The sequence below is a fragment of the Uranotaenia lowii genome, chromosome 3 (genome assembly GCF_029784155.1).
Source record: "Uranotaenia lowii strain MFRU-FL chromosome 3, ASM2978415v1, whole genome shotgun sequence".
Classification (NCBI taxonomy): domain Eukaryota; kingdom Metazoa; phylum Arthropoda; class Insecta; order Diptera; family Culicidae; genus Uranotaenia; species Uranotaenia lowii.
Window position 1 is genome coordinate 241,883,437 of NC_073693.1, and position 19,205 is coordinate 241,902,641.

Sequence of the window (19,205 nt, forward strand, 5' to 3'; positions counted from 1 at the left end):
ACCAACATTTTGAAGCCACCTTAAATTCGATTCCAATCATCGATATCCCATTATCATAAACGATTTTATTGAACTTTTTTGTATTCTTTTACGATTGCCAGCAAATACGTTTTACGAAAATCAGACATGCGAATTAATTTGCAAAGGTATACGATTGCATGCACATTATTACGAATCAATGCAGTTATATACGTTTTTTATTTCGATTCATTTTATGCATAGCACGAAAAAATCTCTCAGTCACGGCTGATCACCGTTTATCGGTCGTTTCACGGATTTTTTGCGAATTGTCGTACACAAAGGTCGAGTTCATATGTACATAAATACGAGTCTCTCTTCTTGTCGTAATAGAATCATGCAATGCTTTTAAATACGATAAAGAATATGCATGAACCGCACATTGTAGGTGCAGATATACGAAAATGAGTATAAATAACATTCTATACGATGTAATCTGTAAAAGAAAATACGACTTCTGGTTGTCTGGGTTGTTGTCCAAACACCTCGTCGGACATCGGTTGACAAGATGAGCGGCCGTCGCGACTGCCTCTGCCCAGTACTCCTTACCAAGCTTCGCATCGTTCAGCATGCACCGTGCTTTCTCCACCAGTGTACGGTTCATCCTCTCCGCGACGCCGCTTTGCTGCGGCGTGTATGGACAAGTCGTTTGATGCCGGATACCCTCGCTCTCCAGAACCTTTCGGAAGCCTCGGTTTGCGTACTCCGTCCCGTTGTCGGTACGCATGATCTTCAATTTCTTGCCGCTTTGTCGCTCAGCATTGGCCTTGACATCTGGAAAGCCTTAAGCGCCTGGTTTTTGCGTTCGAGAAAATAGACCACGACCTTCTTGCTCGCATCGCCGACAAACGTTGCAAAGTAACGGCTGCCTCCTAACGATGACACCTCGATGGGCCCACAGAGATCGGAGTGTACCAACTCCAACAGCTCCGTGGCTCTTGATTCGCTGCTTGAGACACGACTCACAATCAACGATCGTTTCATTTTGGAACTCCATACCGTTTGCCATTCGCTTCAATTTCTTCAAGCTGCTCTCATTCAAATGGCCTAGACGTCTGTGCCAAAGTTCAATGCTGTTCGCCAAAAATGCTTTCTGCGGCCGACTAACTCAATACAGACCACCTTCTTCAGTTCCGGTGATGACTAGCTCGCCGCTCTCGTCCCAGATCTCGGACTTCTTGGCCATGAAAATCACCTTGTTACCTTTCTTGCAAATGGCGCTCACCGATAACAAGTTGGTTGCTAGGTCAGGAATTTTCAACACGTTGGCAACGTCAACTCGTCCTTCGCCAGTTTCCATGCGAACCGTTCCCTTCGCGACAGTTTTCATGTTACCGTTGTTTGCTGTCCCAACATCGTGCTCCATGGTAACCACATCAACAAATGGTTGATCCGCGCGAGCCATGTGAACGGTGGCTCCGGATTCCAGATACCATTCGTCCGCTTTGACGTCTCCGATGGCAAAAATGCGGCAGAATCCCTTCGGCTTGCTTCCTTTCGTCCTCTTGAGTGGACACTTGATGGCAAAATGTCCCGGCTTCTCGCAATTGTAGCAAAATTTATCGTTTTTGCCACCATCCTTTGATTCACTTGATTTCTTCCGGTTAATTTTGCTGTACAGAGCACCGTCCGTGCTGCTGCCGACCGGGCCACGTTCCAGCTTCACGTTTTGAAGGATTTTTGCCTTTACTGCATCCGATGTCAACGCCGTTCCGGAAGCTTCGAGCCCCATTATCATAGGCTCGTATTGTTCGGGAAGGCTCATCAGCAAAATCGCCGCTAGCCAGGAATCGTTCACCTCAAATCCCACGTTTCTGAGCTTGTGACTGGTGCTCATCAACTCGTCCACGTATGCCTCAACGCTGGAACAATTAACGAGCCGCACCGACGTGAATTTTCTCAGCAATCCTATCTTCCTTGTTAGCCCAGTATCTTGGAAGGCAGTTTTCAATTTCGCCCACGCGTCCTCGGCACTGACCGCATCCTGCACCAAGCTGTAGTTATAGCTTTCTAGGCTCAGGCAGATGGTGGCCAAAGCTTGCAGCTTCAAATCTTCCGGCACACCATCACCACCTCCTTCCACAGCAGACCAGCTACCCTCGCGGATCAAAATCATCCGCATCGCAAACGCCCACGACGTGTAATTGTCCCTTCCACGCAGCTTCTCAATGGGGGGCAACGCAACGGAACTCCTGCCGACTCGAACGCTTCCTGCTCCGATCGTACCACTTCCGCCGGGTGCTTCATTTCTTGAAGACTGCTGATGAGGACCATCTTCTAGGACTTGATGTGTCCTTTCCGATTGCCGTGTTCGTTCAGGGCTTCGAGTGGTCATGCTTCAATCTTGATGTGACCAAAGAAAATTACTGTCTTCCGGTTTGGGTACCTAGGCCATTAACCAATTGAAATACATGTGTGGTTAAATTAACGTGTGACAGTGGAAAGATTTATTTTCTTATTCTACAACTAGGCACGGATTACTAAGATTAGATCATAATTAATTCTACGCCTCCTACAGTAAGGTATTTGAGAAGCTAATCGCAACATGACTGTTGGAATTTATAGATGGTGAAAGTTTTGTCTATCAATATTAACACGGATTTCGTAAAGGAGGATTCACGGAGATCGCTGTACTGGAACTAGTTGATAGTGTGTTATACAGTTTAGATCAGAAGAATGAAATACCTGGAGCCTTGATTCATGATTTATCAGAAGCTTTTGATGCAATAGATTTAAAATTGTTGCTGAAAAAATTAGAAGCATATGGTATAAGAGGCTTAGCAAACGAACTGATGCACAGTTATCTGGAAAATCGTCAACAAGTAGTTATAATCAACGACACATTAAGCTCTCAGTTACCTATAAGTGTAGGCTGTAAGTTTAAACCTACCACCCCACCGGCGTTACAGGGACTCCCTTTATTAGGCCTCAGGGCGGCTCGCTTACCAAAGGAAATCGCAGGGAGTTCGAACTTTGACCTCAGGAAAACCCCAAAAATGCACTTCTAGAACTTTTATTTGAAATTGCCTCAACAATTCTACGACCTATGCGCAAACTAGTAATGACCCAGATGGTTTAATACAGTACCTTTAAGGGCCACGCCCTGGTTCGGTTTGAAGATGGCGGAGCTACGACGAGGGTGACGTTGCTGCTGCTGACCAACTGCTTTGCCGGTCCAATTCTAACCGGAACCCGGGATGTTCCTTCCGGGATTCTCGGCTACGTGGCGGAAGGAGCTGCTTGGAGAACTTGATTGGTCGCTCCGAGTGTTGTTGTTCGGAACCGACCACAATCTCCAATCAATTATCACCCGGATGATAACGGCTATCCGGGCAATCGTGACCAAACCAAAGCCGATTCAGGACCAGGGTTCAGGGACCAGGTTGACTTTCGTCCCGCCAAATGGTTGCTTTTGGCCAAAGACTTAGGGGTCCTGGTGTCTGGCTTTTATCACTTAGATATAGATTTTGTGCACTTTGTACTTCGCAGTTTTGTGGTACTATTGGAAGTGAGCCAGCACCAGGTAGTCGCCTTTGACCGTCCTTGAACCGCGAGTACAGGTCGTTGCTCTCCCATTATGGCGGACACGATCGCTTTGCCTTCGGCAACTCGTCGGGCGTCGCTACCAATCGGGTGGTTACCAAGCAGCGTGGGTTAGCGTCAATGGCCCTCTGGTTGTCAGGTGTTGAAGCTTCCTGGCTGCATCCTGGTGGCTTGTGGCGCTGTCGTCGGCTTTGAAGACTACATTATTTGGGGAAAACCATCACCCATCATTTTCCCTCACTGCGATATTAAAAAACTACAATTAACCGCGACAAATCACTACAACCTCGATGGAAGTGTTATCTGACGCTTACAAGGCGTACCCCAAGGGATCAACTTAGGTCCACTTCTGTTTCTAATTGATGTGAACGACTTATCTAAACTTACCCTGTGCGGTATCCCGAAGTTGTTTGCTGATGACACGGTACTGAAATATTCGAATAAGGATGTGAAGCTGTCATTCGTGAAATAGAGAGACACCTGATTACCATACATAAAAATCTCGAAAATAATTTACTTACATTCAATGTCACTAAAACCAAATTCATTATCTTTCGTGGAATCAAAACTAAACTGCCGTCACATTCACAACTCATCCAGAAAAATAGTGAAATAGAGGAAGTATCGTGCTTTAAATACTTAGGAGTGCATATAGACAACCGCTTATCTTGGAAGCCACATATAACAAATCTTGTAAAAACTTGTGCTCCCATGTGTGGATTAATCCGTAAGTTTTCGTATTCCATGCTAAGACATGTTTTGGAAAAACTATATTATAGTTTTATACACAGTCGCTACACATACGCTATTAGTGTTTGGGGATACACCAATGTAACTAATTTACTAACGTTAAAAGTTCAGCAGAATAGATGTTTAAAATCTATCTTTAAGTTTCCCTTTTTATACCCCAGCTTAGAACTGTATAAGCTTAGAATGCCATCACATAACATTTTACCAATAAGCTGCTTGCGTGACTTACAAACTTCGGTTATCTAAAGGGTGATATGGTCAAAATTTGGTCAATATCAACTTGAAGTATTTCTTTCAATTTTGCACTTAAAAAACCTGAACACTCCTCATTTTGAAGGTGTGTGTGTGTAGAATGTTGTTCCTGTTTTGATTTTGGAATTCACTCTTCAGTTGTTAAAATGCCGTCCAAGGGAGAAGAGCAGCGTATCAAAATTTTGCTCGCGCATCGCGAAAATCCGAGCTACTCACACGCAAAGCTGGCAAAATCGCTAAAAGTTGCCAAATCAACCGTTACAAATGTAATTAAAGTGTTTGGGGAACGTTTGTCGACAGCCAGGAAGTCTGGATCGGGGGGAAATCGAAAACCGGAAGCCGCTGAGACCCTAACCGCCGAAACCCTAACCGTTCTCTCCGAGATGCCGCAAATAAGCTGAGTGTATCGGCTACAACCGTGCATCGAGCCAAAAAACGAGCCGGACTATCGACTCACAAGAAGGTAGTGACTCCAAATCGAGATGATAAACAAAATACGACGGCCAAAGTGCGATCCCGGAGGCTGTACACGACAATGCTGACGAAGTTTGACTGCGTGGTAATGGACGACGAAACCTTCGTCAAAGCCGACTACAAGCAGCTTCCGGGACAGGAGTTTTTTACGGCAAAAGGAAGAGGAAAGATAGCAGATATTTTCAAGCACATGAAACTGTCAAAGTTCGGGAAGAAATATCTGGTTTGGCAAGCCATCTGTACCTGTGGCTTGAAAAGCAGCATTTTCATAGCTTCCGGGACTGTCAACCAAGAAATTTACGTGAAAGAGTGTTTGAATAAACGTCTGCTGCCTTTCCTGAAGAAACACGGTTGTTCCGTACTGTTTTAGCCGGATTTGGCATCGTGCCATTACGGTAAAAAGGCCATGGAGTGGTAAGCCGCAAACAACGTGCAGGTGGTTCCCAAGGACAAGAACCCTCCCAACACGCCAGAGCTCCGCCCAATTGAGAAATACTGGGCTATTGTCAAGCGGAACCTAAAGAAGACCGAAAAAACTGCTAAGGACGAGCAGTAGTTCAAGGCAAACTGGCTTTCTGCGGCGAAGAAGGTGGACAAGGTGGCTGTACAAAATCTGATGGCTGGGGTTAAGCGTAAGGCCCGGCAATACGGATTTGGAAAAGCTGAAGCCTAACTGAATATTTTTCCTGAATTTTATACTAATTAAACTTGAAAAAGAAATTTAATTTGATTTTTCAAATAAACGATTTCACCGATTTACTACACGCGTTTTCCTTTGACCAAATTTTGACCGTATCACCATTTATTCTGGGATATATATGAACACAATTGTTTCCATCACTGTCAAAAGACTGCTATCAAATTAGGGTTAAGAACATGTGCCGACAAAGAGAGCCACTACGAGAAGCATTTACCGAGAGTACTCCAGGAGTTTCGTTTGTTTTTCTGAAAAGAAATACACTGTCTTAGCCGTTTTAGGCTTTACAGATTGAATAAAAGTGAACAACTTTAAATTAACATTTCCATTGATGGGTCTCGTTTGTGTCTGTGATCATGACGGGAAGCGACTGAGAGTCCTACTTAAGAAGATTTGTTAATTTACCTACCCTCTTCCGCACTTGTTTGTCTGTGGTGAAACGTGTCCATATTTCATGTGTAGGATCGAAATAATTTCACCAAACGGACGCTTGACGGTTACATATTTGCTCGCCATAACGGGGTACATACGTAAATATGAACGCATCCAGCAGTGTTGTTTATCTTATCTCTCGCCGCATTGACTCGAATAAAAATAGGTGACAAAAGTTAACGCCGGATTTTCCATTCCAGACACGATCAGCACAACACGCGCTCAATGCGCAAACGCATCGAAAACATGTTCCGTGTACCTCACAAGCCAGGAAGGGAGGTACCTGCTACTTCACGGTGCACTTACTTAGCTACTCGGACAGTCAACAACGACAAGAAAGAGAAATGTGGTGAGTGAAACGTGTGGGCAATTGGCGAAAATGGAAACATGATCACCATCCTCATATGTGTGTACGCAAACGCAAGTACGCACCCACCCTCTTCCCCCAAAAAAGTAAAACATGTGCGAGGATTCCTTCCGTCTGTTGGTTTCTCGATGAGCTCAGAAAATTTAGACACAAACATCAGCGTCAGGAGAAAATGTGAAGCCGAAAAACGAGGTGCCGATGACGATCCTCCAAAACGACAACACGGGTGATTGGTGGCCCCACTTTTTTTTTTACCCGCCACACCGTTGCTCAGGTACGTTTAGCAGAGACTCTAGAGCTGCAGTGAGAGCGCCACACAGTGGTTCAAAAAGCTGACAAATATAGCTTTCGCCTCCATTTGCTGGGGTAAGTTAAGCTGATTGATGTCAGCTCTTTTCATTATGAGAATTTACAACAAAAGGCTTGAAGAAAGTCCTATTCCTCAAAATGGATTTCAGAAGCCATATCCTTAGACTTTACGTGAAATTCATGAGGAAAAAAAATAGTTATTTACTAAGGATTCACATAGAATTGATGAGATGCATCAAAAGCTTAGTCTACGTGAAAAATACCGTAGAATTTATTTATTTTCCAATTATTTCGCGTGTACAGTATAATGCAAAGTCAGTACAACACATTTCCAATTTCATTTAAAAATAATAAAAATAATTCAGTACAAATGTTCCTTGAAGAAGGCCAACATAAAAGGCCGAAACGTCTTGCAGATTCTAAATAACTGTTTCTAATGGAAATGGTACATGTAAAGAAATGAAAATCACGAGTGAGTTGATCGGGAAACTCAACAAGAGTGATTTATTCTCAAACATCGGACTACTATTATTATATCAACATTCGAATCTGCTTCTGGGATTCGGAAAACTTCCTCGTCGACTCGCGCGAAGTTGACATCTTTTGAAAACAACATTGCAACTATTTAGTATTTTTTTTCCGGAATTTTCATTCCTTCCGTGGCATGTAGTTTGTGTTCTTTTTTTTTTATTTTTTTTTTATTTTAAGAAAGGAAAATTATAAGTAAGAGATAGATAGGAAAGAGGATAGGAAAGAATATAGATTTCAAATTTCAGCAAATAGGTTGCTCTTTCGGAGAAAACTTATGACTTTTTCCTCTTCGTCTGGGTCATTCGAAAGAATTTCTCGAAGGCTGTTGGTAGTGTTCGTGCTTGTTGGTAGATTTGGCACTGCACTAGGTAATATGTGCTTAACGGTTATCGGCACATTGTAGGCAGGGCATACTGGAGGGTCCTCTTTCCCCATCAGATGACGACCATGGGTCAACCTTATATGCCCGATGCGAAACCGTGTCAGAGCACGCTGTTCGAGGAAAGCCTTTCGGTCGATCCAAGTTGAGGTGCAGTTCTTTATCTCTCTCAACTTGTTATCCCGACACCTGTTCCATTCATTGCTTCAGGTTATAGAAAGAAATTTTTTTAGCCAATGATAGACATCTGAAGAAGGGATTGGTTTGTTAGGTTAGGTGGTACATGTTATATCTGAGATAATTACCAAACTAGCACCGCAAATAGATGCTCTGATCGACCAAATATATTATAGAACCTTCTCGTAGTATGGAAATATGTCAATCCAATTTTTAGTCTATTTAATCATATGACTACTTCGATTTCTCGATACCACATTCCTCCTTTACTTTAAAGACGATTTTTTCAACAAAGTAGAACATAGTCTTTCTGATACCTGATTAAATATGCTCAAGATCCTAGAAACCCATCTCATTATTTCTATCGACGAAACTTGGTTTAATTTAGATCACGGCAAACTCGCCCGATTTTTTTACTTGTGACATCACCTTTCTCTCCATTTTCCACCAATGAAAAATATGATTTTCTTTTGCTTGTAATACCTTCTAATTCTTCTGAAATTTTTCCATGTCTAATTGACCTGACCTTTTTTTTCATGGCCTAACCCCGCGCTGATTCTTCGTCATCCTTTTATTTCAATGACGAATTATATCTTAACCCGTGGCGAAACCACATTGTCATTGTTTTTCAAATGACGAACCCGCCTTATCTTTTTTTTAAATGGCGAACTCGCCTGATCACTTTTTTTCAAATGGCGAACCCGCCTTATCTTTTTTCAAATGGCGAACCCGCCTGATCACTTTTTTTCATTTGGCGAACCCGCCTGATCATATTTTTTTTCAAATGGCGAACCCGCCTTATCACACTTTCCCGTGGCGAAACCACATTGTCATTGTTTTTCAAATGGCGAACCCGCCTTATCTTTTTTTTAAATGGCGAACCCGCCTGATCACTTTTTTTCTAATGGCGAACCCGCCTTATCTTTTTTCAAATGGCGAACCCGCCTAATCATATTTTTTCAAGTGGCGAACCCGCCTTATCCATTTTTTTTCAAGTGGCGAACCCGCCTGATCACTTTTTTTCATTTGGCGAACCCGCCTGATCATATTTTTTTTTCAAATGGCGAACCCGCCTTATCACACTTTAGGCCCGTTCAATAGCCAATTGAAATTGGTTTCAATCGATTTCGATTGGTAAATTGTTGTTCACTCAGCCAATGTTTTGGTCGAAACTAATCCAATTGACGTTCAATGAAGCCAATCGGAATCGATCGAAACCAATCGAAATGGATCAAGCCCGAGAGCAGGATTCGTTTCTATCGGTTTCTATCGCACTAACACAAATGCAGTTGTTTACTGTCAAAAACAGCTGATTCGGTTTGTTTTTGACTAACTGCAGTGCAAATGAAAGTGTAGTCATTCGATGGAGTGTCGGTGATGCTGTGCTGGTGGTGCTGTGCCGGTGATGCAGTGTTAGTGTGATGGGTGTCTGTCGGATTGGTTGCTGCAGCTGCTCGTGAACAAGCGCAAATGTTGCGAAAATGAAAGTAGTGTCAGGACTGAGAGTTCGTGTTGTGTCGGTGGTCGGTGGTGCGGTGCAGGTGGTATAGGTCGATGCTGTTTTGGTGTTGCTGCGTTGGTGTCAGATCAGTCCAGCTTCTGCACCGTCAGAAACAGGAAGAAAATACGCACTAAAGTAATCAAGACCCACAGAAGGAAATGGAAAAAATTGGTCTTTCTTGTGAAATACGATAAAATGTAAAATAAAATTTAAAATTGATCCACTGTATTTTATTTCATAATATCATGATTGCATTTAAAAAAAAAATATTATTTTCCTATAGCAACAATTTTTCGCTTTTGTGTCTTCCTTATCCCTAAAAATTGCGCATTATTCTGAACACAATTTCTTTTTAGTATTCTGATATAGTTCGAGTCGAACAACAAATTTCCTAATCTGAAATTTTTCGAACAGCTTGTATAAGGGAAAGAATTGCCATTGAGATGGTCAAAATTATGAATTCATTACAATTTGCCTTGAGTAACCGCCTTTTCGAATTCTGAACGAAGCTGATGAAGAAAATTACATCTGAAAACACTGCGACTGCGCGTTAGTATTAGTGGATGGCTGTTCAATCAACAGCCTAAAATAAATCGATCGAAGTCAATTGGAAAAACAGCTGATCAACTGTCAATTCATTTCAATTGATTTCGATTGGGTTTCGTTGAACACACCTTTTATTTTTTAATGGCGAACCCGCCTAATCATTTTTTTTAAAGTGGCGAACCCGCCTTATCTCTTTTTCTAAAATGGCGAACCCGCCTCATCACAATTTTTCTAAGTGACGATTCCACTTGATCATTTTTTTTTCTTAAGAGTAAACTCACTTCGTCATTTTTTTCATTATGCAATCCAGTCCGATCGTTTCGAAATGAAAAACAAACTTCCAATTTCATCTATTTAAGATCTTTCCTGTTCTTTGCAATAGTGTAACCACTGACCACACTGACTTGACTCTTAGAACAAAAATTAAACCATTTTCTGTCTAATTTTTTGTTGTCAGCTTTTGCAGGTTCGCAATACCGACGGCAGGTGGCGAACCTGAAAAATTTGACAAAAAATGCCCTGTAGGAAAAATGGTCCTGATTAGCCCGATTTTATCGTAGAAATTGCGTGTTTTATTTTTAAAGTTGGGTGGCATTTCCTAACTGGGATAGCATTTCTTCAAATCGATCGATGCGCACTCTGGAATCGACATTGCGCACTGTTGGAAAAATGATTTTTTTTGTTTTTTTTTTCTGGAAAAATTATCCAGAAAACGAAATCGAGTGTCCAGTCAGTATGGTCAGTGGTGTAACTGTCCCCAAGATTCGTTGCCCAGTGCCAGTTCCAATAACTGGATGATGATAAAAAATCTTGGTTTGTATAGAATCATTCAATTAAAGTTGAGGATCTTTCCCTGCATCCGCCAAAACTTACTTCACACTGGCACAGCGTGCCGGCAGGTACGTAAGCCCTCTGGTACTTTCCATCTGCTGTGCTATCTGTAATCCCCCTCCAACAAAACACAAAATTAAGTTTTATTTGAGGACAGACTTATCTAGCTTGGTGGAAATTAAAATTGATCATTATCTATCGTTTCATCATATTACACAGATAAAATAAGTATCGTCTGTTGATGAGTTGTTTTAGTAATTTAGAACATCTTTCCAATGCAAAAAAAATCAGCTTTTTTCTTTCACAATTCTGGAGTAATTTGTAGTTACTTACAGTTTAATCCTCGTCGCCAATGTTATATCTGAGATAATTACCAAACTAGCACCGCAAATAGATGCTCTGATCGACCAAATATATTATAGAACCTTCTCGTAGTATGGAAATATGTCAATCCAATTTTTAGTCTATTTAATCATATGACTACTTCGATTTCTCGATACCACAGTACATGTTCACTACCGGTCGGTCAGCAGCTTCGTTGCCCTGGATGCCGGCGTGGCCGGGTATCCAGCATAGGGTAATGTTTTTCTGGAGAGCAAGGTCGGATAGGTCGCTTATGCATGGATGTTTTATATTTCCATCCAGAACAGCCTTCAAAGCACTAGCCGAATCGGAAAAAAATGACAGATCTTGTATGAGGGCAGAGGTCTTGTGCAGCTCTCAGGATTGCAAAAGCCTCTGAGCTGACTACAGAGCACTTTGGTGATAAGGTAAGTGCCACGCTAGCGTTGTTACTGAAGACACCACATCTCACTCGACCTACAGTGGTTTTTAAACCGTCGGTGTAAAATTTAGGAAGATGTTTATACTTTCCCCTCTACAAGATGATGGAAAAATGACCGGGCCACTGCGGAGGCTTAAGTCAACCTGTGTGTTAAATAAATTTGCGGGATCTGGGTTCGAAGCGGGGTGCTAAGTCAGAGAGAGACCCTTGGTATTTCTGTAAAAGGTTACCAGTTGGCCTGACCAGAGGGACATCAGGGTCCCGGCCATAGGACAACCAACAGATAGCTTTGGTAGATAAGTTTTTGCAGAGGATATATTCGAAGGGAATCTGTCCACTTTCGGCCATGAGGGACAGAATAGGACTACTTCTGAAGGCATCGCTTATGACACGGACGGCTTGATTGTATACTGGTTCAAGACTTTCCGTAATATGATCACCTCCAATGATCACCTGAACATGCAGAAACCGTGAAGCATTGTTGGCAAAAGCTATCCGTGGAGAAATTGAAACAACGAGGCGCGGGATTCAGCGCCATTGGCACTACACACCTTTCTGAGAATATTAAGGTTAGGAAAGGAAGCTTGAAGGACTCTGTAATGAAGTGCAAATCTTAGACGATCGTCCACTCAGACGATCAAGATGCGAGCTCCGTGGACTAGCTAGACAAATGGTCTTGCTGTCCATCACGAGGGGAGGTTCAGTCTTTTCTTCTTGTGGCTAAAGTGCATTTGGTTAGGCTTGTCGGGGGCAAAGTTAAAACCAATAGTAGGGGCTCCCCAGACAACCATTTGGTGGGTATTTCGAATTTTCAACACAAAGATACGTGCAAATATACGTGTAAACATATCGTATATAATGCAGCAAAACAAAGTATATACGTATCACTTTGGAGGCCATATAGGTACATTAGCACACATATTCTTGATTTGGATTGTATTGAATTACGATTTGCACGATTTGTCATGCGAATCATTTACGACTACCCTGATGTTTTTTGGAATAACCTATGACAATTTACATCATCATATAGATGATAGAGGTTGTAATCTTGAAGGTCTTCTTCGCTCAACATGCGATTGGGAGTATCTTTATATACGACATTTTTCGTAACAATATGGAAAGTTTGGCGACTTATTTCGTCGTCTTCTGCGACTTGAGTGCAGGGCTATCATTTTTCGTCAGTTGAATAAAAATAAGATTATTTCAAAGAAATGCGTTTTTTGCTGTCAAATTCAAGTTTATATCGTACAATTTATTATTTGCCGGATTACTGAACTTTTTCAACGTTCATGAAGTTATTGTGGTACCTGGACTTGATCCCCTGACGATACGATCTGCAGCTCATGATGGTTCCTCGACGCTATCTGGAACATATAAATTCAAGAGGATTTGCTTCAAAGGCATTAAACCAAAAGCAAATCGTATATTTCTATGACTAAAATCGTAGAACACGTCATCGATGATCTAAAAATACACCAACATTTTGAAGCCTCCTCAAATACGATTCCAATCATCGATGTCTCATTAGGCCGGAATAAATTTCAAATCCTTTCACTGTGAGTTGGAACATCGCGAGGGGGGAAGACAATAAAAAATAATGCGAAAAACAAATAAAGTGGAATAAATTGCACGAAAGCTTGTATGCAACAAAATTTCATACTATATAATTGCATAAAACCTATAAATCAAGTTTTTTTTATCGAAAAATTCTATAAAATCAGGAAAATAAAAGGCCAAATAACTCTCCTTTTCCAATATTTATTTTTGGCTTTGCAATCTCTCGGATATATGATTTTTTTCTCGAAGTTTACATAGAATACTTCTATTTTTATTGAATCCCCCCTTAGGGTTTTTCGGAAATTTCGAAGAGGGGGGAGGGGGGGGGGGGAGTGGATGACAAAAGAAGAAATTGTTATTTGTTCCAGCCTTATCATAAACGGTTTTATTGAACTTATTTGTATTCTGTTACGACTGCCAGCAAATACGTTTTACGAAAATCAGACATGAGAATTAATTTGCATAGGTATACGATTGCATGCACATTATTACGAATCAATGCAGTTATATACGATTGTATAGCAATAATATAAATCGTATTTCATGTTAAAAAAAATCTTAATTTCGAATTATTTTATGCATAGCACGACAAAATTTGTCAATCACGGCTGATCCTCGTATATCGGTCGTTTCACGGATTTTTTGCGAATTAACGTACACAAAGGTCGAGTTCATATGTACATAAATACGAGTCTCTCTTCTTGTCGTAATAAAATCATGCAATGCATTTCAATACTATAAAGAATATGCATGGGCTGCACATTCCAGGTGCAGATATACTAAAATGAGTTTAAATAGCATTCTATACGATATAATCTGTAAAATAAAATACGACTTCTGGTTGTCTGGGAAAGTTAGCTTTTTTATCAACGGAGAAAAGGGAGAGATAGAAAAGAGGGTGATGTCGTTGGCATAAATCAGGATTTTGATGTTTTCTGGGACAATTACAAAAAGCGATTGCATTCCAATTAAGAACAGTGTTGGGGCAATGACTGATCCCTGTGGTACGCCGTTTTCGATTACTCTGGACGAGGATAATTTGCCATCAATAAAGACTCGAGCTTTTCGTTCGGATAAGAGGGTTTTGTATGAAGAGTTCCATTCTACCGAGGATTCCCCACGCTTTAAAGAGGGATCGTTTGGGTACTGTTGGTAGTTAGAAGCTGATAACGATTTGTGCGATTGGAGCCACTCAAGCGTTTAATTATTTCCCACAATTTGGCGGAAGGTGTGTCAGGATTGATTTCCTCGACGAATTCCCTCCAACTGTTACTTTTAGCGGTTTTGATAGCTGCCCGGGCAGCTGAGCGTGCAGTCTTGAAATCATTAAGAGCTGTTTCTTTGTTGGGATGGTCAGCTAAGAGCACGAATCTCTCGTGAACGCAACTCGATATCCATAACTAAATATCTTGCTTACCGACAATAAATCCGTCGCCAAATCTGGAATACACATAACTTCTTTTATTTGTAAAGTGCTACACTCACCTAAGGCATCTGCTTGGAGTGTTACTCTTCCCTTGGCCATAACAGAACTTTCCATATTGTTGGCTACGATGTTGGATTCTTTCACTGTAAGTGGAATTAGCGAGCACCTCTCGATTGTTGACATGTGCGATGAAGAACCTGAATAAAAATCCAGAGATTGTTCAATTTCGCTCAATCTTTCCGCACCATAAACGAAAAGTGTTTGTCAAATTTATGTGGACACTCGACAGCATAATGCCCCGCTTGATTGCACCGATAGCACACGATAGTTGTGGTTACTATAAAACGACCTCTCGCAACTCGTCGCTGAATCATCCGGTCACTTGACGTCCTGCAAAATCTTTGCTCGTATAGTATCCGCCGTCATATTGATTCCTGACGCCTCGAGACCCATCACCATTTAGATTCATACTGCTTCGGAAGTCCCACCAGAAGAATGTTCGATATCCACCGGTCGTTGACTTCGGACCCGATCTCAGCTAGCTTGTACCTCGTGGTCATCAGCTAATTGATGACCTTATTGGCTAATCGGCCACCTCGTTCGGCAAATTTTTCAATTTGTTATCCCGTTGCTATAACATCCGCCTCTGGGTCCATAACATAATGGAAATGGTACTTACAGAAAAGAGAAAAACACGAGTGGTTTGAACGAGATACTGGTTTAGATGGTTCATTCTCAAACATTGGACTACTATGATCTATCTATTTAATCTCCGATTTCTATGATCAACAGTTTCCTTTTGACTAATATTATGATAAAAATAACTGTTTTTTCAAAAGATTTTTTTATTGAAAAAAAAATCTATTGAAGATGGAGTGTTGGGGGTTTAATCTTTAACCTCCCTCCTTTTTCAGGGCTTTGATTTGACATTTTGTTTTTCATGTAGTTATACGTGTGTTGCTTCATAAGCTGTCAATGATTGATTTCATACTAAATTGATACATTTCAAATTTCTAAACGTTAGTTCAAAGCAAAAAGGGGCGATAGGCGCCAAAATCTTTCAAAATCCGTTATTAAAACCTAGGCATCCAGAATGTAATATTTGGAGAAAAGCCTTTTAACAATTTTCGCCGACTTTTCCAGCTTTTGAACCACTGTGCGCCAGCCCCCTCTGATATGAACGCCACCCGGGGGAGGAAGCTCAGATTGTGGATTCGCGTCGCAAGTGCGCCTACATTATTGCTGCTGGTAACTCACCTCATTCGACTGCAAACGTTCGTCGTGGATGGTAGTGTGCTGCCCAGAGAAACGCGATCGCGAAAAAATTTCCGTTGAAGAAAATCGTAGATTGTTTCGGTGAAGAAACGTGATTGCGAAAAGTGCTTTACCATTAGTTGGCTGTAGGAGGGAAAAGTGGTTAAAATTACCGACGAAAATTACGGAAAACCCCCGAAACTCATATAAGCCGAAAGACGACGGGTTTATTTTTTTTTGTTTGTGCACTTCGCGTCTTGATATTGACCTTAAGCTTGCGCGCGGAAACTTCTTCTATGCAGAGAAGGTTTATGTGAGGCGCAAAAAATTCGGTTTGATGTTTCGCAGCATTTCCAGTGCATTAGAGGAAATTGCTCCAGAGAACAAATTACCGGAACAGCAGCATATAGTGCCCCCGTGGTTCGGCGGATTTCGGTAGGAACCACTCTTTCTTCGGGAAGTCAGTGTGAGTGGTTTTTAAACACAAAATTTCCCAGTTAATTATCGCAATTACTGCAACGGTTTGTGTCGGACCAAGCTCGTTAACTCGTCAAACAGGAGAAAAAAAACAAACGGAGATTTTAACACTTAATACCAAAAATGTTCAGTCCCAGATCGAGGAGAAACATTGCCCTAGTCCTGCTGATGCTGGTGATAGTGGCCACCATCTGTGATGCCCGCCGAAGATTCCCCAAAAATAAAAAGAAGCAACAGCAACTGCTGCGGCGTGGTCCATCCCGGAAAACGTTGAAACAGCTGGAATATGAAGCCCGTGAGACGAATACGCCAAACTTTGTGCGGCTGGTGCTGATGAGGCTCGTCTACGGGCTGGCCACGCAGATGGGTGTCGAGGATCGGCTTGAGGGTGTCTTTGGGGGAGCTTTCGTGCCACCGAATGCTGTCGAGGAAGGTGACGACTATCTGGACGTCTTTAGTGACGAGGGAGGAGACGGAGATTATTTCTAAGCACACCACCACCCGGCCCCATGAGTCCCTGCATTTCCGGAGGCGCGATTGCTGTCACCACAGACAGCCTGCATGACCTTCACACTAGGTTAAGGTGAGTTCAGTTGCTTTATTAATCTTGTGATTTTTGCCTGATTCACAGTGATCTCCGAGGGTGTTGCTAATGCTTTAGGGGTTGCATTTTAAAATATTTTGGACAGTTAAATGTGCTAAGCCAGAACCTTATCTTAAATTTTCTTATAATTTAAATCAAATTGCAGTAATTTGGAGTGGATAGGGACAGAATTTTGACTGCTTTCTTTAATTACAGTCCAGTCTTGCTAAGCATAAATTCGCCGCTAACCATAAATTTTTCTATTAACAGCAGATTCTTGTTTTGTTTAATTTAATTTAATTTTTCGTTACTCACGGTAACATCCAATAAAAAAAATGAAGGTGATGGGATACCTTAATTTAAAGTTAAGGAATAAACAATTCTTATCATTCTACTAATGATATTTCATCCGCTCTTGGAATTCCTGATCAATTTTCGAATGTGAACCCCATGATTGAAGTTTAAAGAATCAACTTGTTAAAATGTATAGTGTCTTACATTTTGGAATGTACGAGATCAAAATTTTTAAGTGAAATTTTTAATTTTTTTTTTTTGAAATAAATCAAATAGTGCTCCTGAATTCGTACCATTATATCTACTTTCTTCAAGTATTCACTGAAAGCACTTGTTGCCTTGACAAGAAGGGAAAAATGCTTTAAAGTAAAAGTTCCAACCGGAGTACGACTTTTTTTTGATAAATTTATAATATTAAAAATGTAGCTAAGATTTAGAATTTCGAGAAGCTAGATTGTTTTGGAAGTTGATTTGTGCAAGAACAAAAATTTCACAAATACCAAATGTTGGAAATACTGAACGACATACTGTATGATATTCTTCGGTAATTCTTAGTACGTAAAATATTAAGATTGAATTTTTTTAACATAAATATGACTCTTTCTAGTTTTCAAAATGATATAACTTTAGATGAAAACTTAAGATAATTCTTATTTGATTATTTTCGAATACGATGAAGAGGAAGAATTTCTAAATGCACATTCGATACATTCCAGCGTGACGTGACGACTTTTTGACAAGTTTTTTTTTGAATAATTTGTCATTTTTTTTTAATTTCTAGCCAAAAAAGCTCGGTAAACTATTTTTGAAGATTATTTATTTTCCTCTTTAACAAGCATGGCGAGTTGTCAACTTCCTAAGAAAAAAAAACATTATTCCAACAGTTAATAGTCACGAAGTACCTAGATTCGGAGTAGGCCTTGTAATGGTTCGGTCGTGTTTTTTTTTCTGTTCCGCGTTGTGTATGAAAATTAAATTGAAATTTAAAAGAAAAGAAAAACATCCTTGTTTTGTTCAGAAGAGCTTATGTGTGTGGTGAATTTAAAAAAACGTTCATGTGATTTGAGGTATTCAAAAAGAAGAGAATTCGATGAAAATGACTGCCATAATGCGAAAAACATCGGGTGCAAGGACGACAAACGCACGAGAACTTGGTTAGAGCATTCCGATCTTTTGCTAATCCGTGAACATTTTCACTCTCCTAAGTGAACGTGGCTTTGGCTGCTGTATTTTTTTTTATTATGTTTAACACATTGATTATGCCCACATCGTATAATCAACGATGTCCCGGATAGATATCGTAAAGTTTGTTTCTAGAAGCTGGTGTCATCCCAACAGGCTTCGATTGCTTTGATTGTTAAAATTATGTCCAATTTATCTTTTATGTTTTTTTCTTCACACCATCGTCCAATACGAGATGTTAGAATGGAACATTTTCTCGACAACCTCTATACAATTTTTTATAAATTAGTATCAAGTATTTAGATTTTGAGTTTATTAACTGGATAGCTGATAAAGAAAAGCTGCGTAAATGTGAATTATTACTTTTTAAACAACAAATGAGAGCAAATAGGTCATGGTATAAAATAAGTATCCTTTTAAATGGTTTTAAGTGGTAAAGAGGTAAGATGTTAAAAATGTGTATTTTTATTATATTCATATATTTTAAATAGCTTAACTCTATTCAAGGGGATTTGTGGGGGGTTGGACAGGACATTGAACGATCGGAAAACTGATATACAATGGATTGTGGGTTCAAGCCAGCCGGAGTATCTCGGCAAATTTGGAACTCTGATAAGGATACTTTAGAACCTTTTTAGAAATCTTTATTTGTTCGAACAGTTGGAAGGGAGTAAGATGAGCTAAACCTGTCCCAAACCAGTGGTAACGGACCCCTTGGTAGTGCTGCAATTATTGTTAATGAGTTAAGCATGAACAATATTTGAATATGCGATCGAGACTTCCCGTACCGCCTCGGGTCGAAAGACCTATCAGCCACTGGTGGGTTCAACTACATACA

The 19,205-nt window shown here is 40.7% G+C and overlaps 1 protein-coding gene across 1 annotated transcript in view; it reads left to right on the forward strand.

Annotated features, from left to right (window-relative positions):
* The first annotated feature begins 15,730 nt into the window (after positions 1–15,730).
* The window catches only part of LOC129750847 (uncharacterized), a 53,586-nt gene continuing 50,111 nt past the window's right edge, over positions 15,731–19,205 (forward strand). Inside the window, exon 1 of the mRNA XM_055745950.1 lies at positions 15,731–16,891. Within this exon, the coding sequence (XP_055601925.1) occupies positions 16,432–16,797 (366 nt within the window). The 5' untranslated portion in view covers positions 15,731–16,431 and the 3' untranslated portion in view covers positions 16,798–16,891. The remainder of the gene's footprint in view (positions 16,892–19,205) is intronic.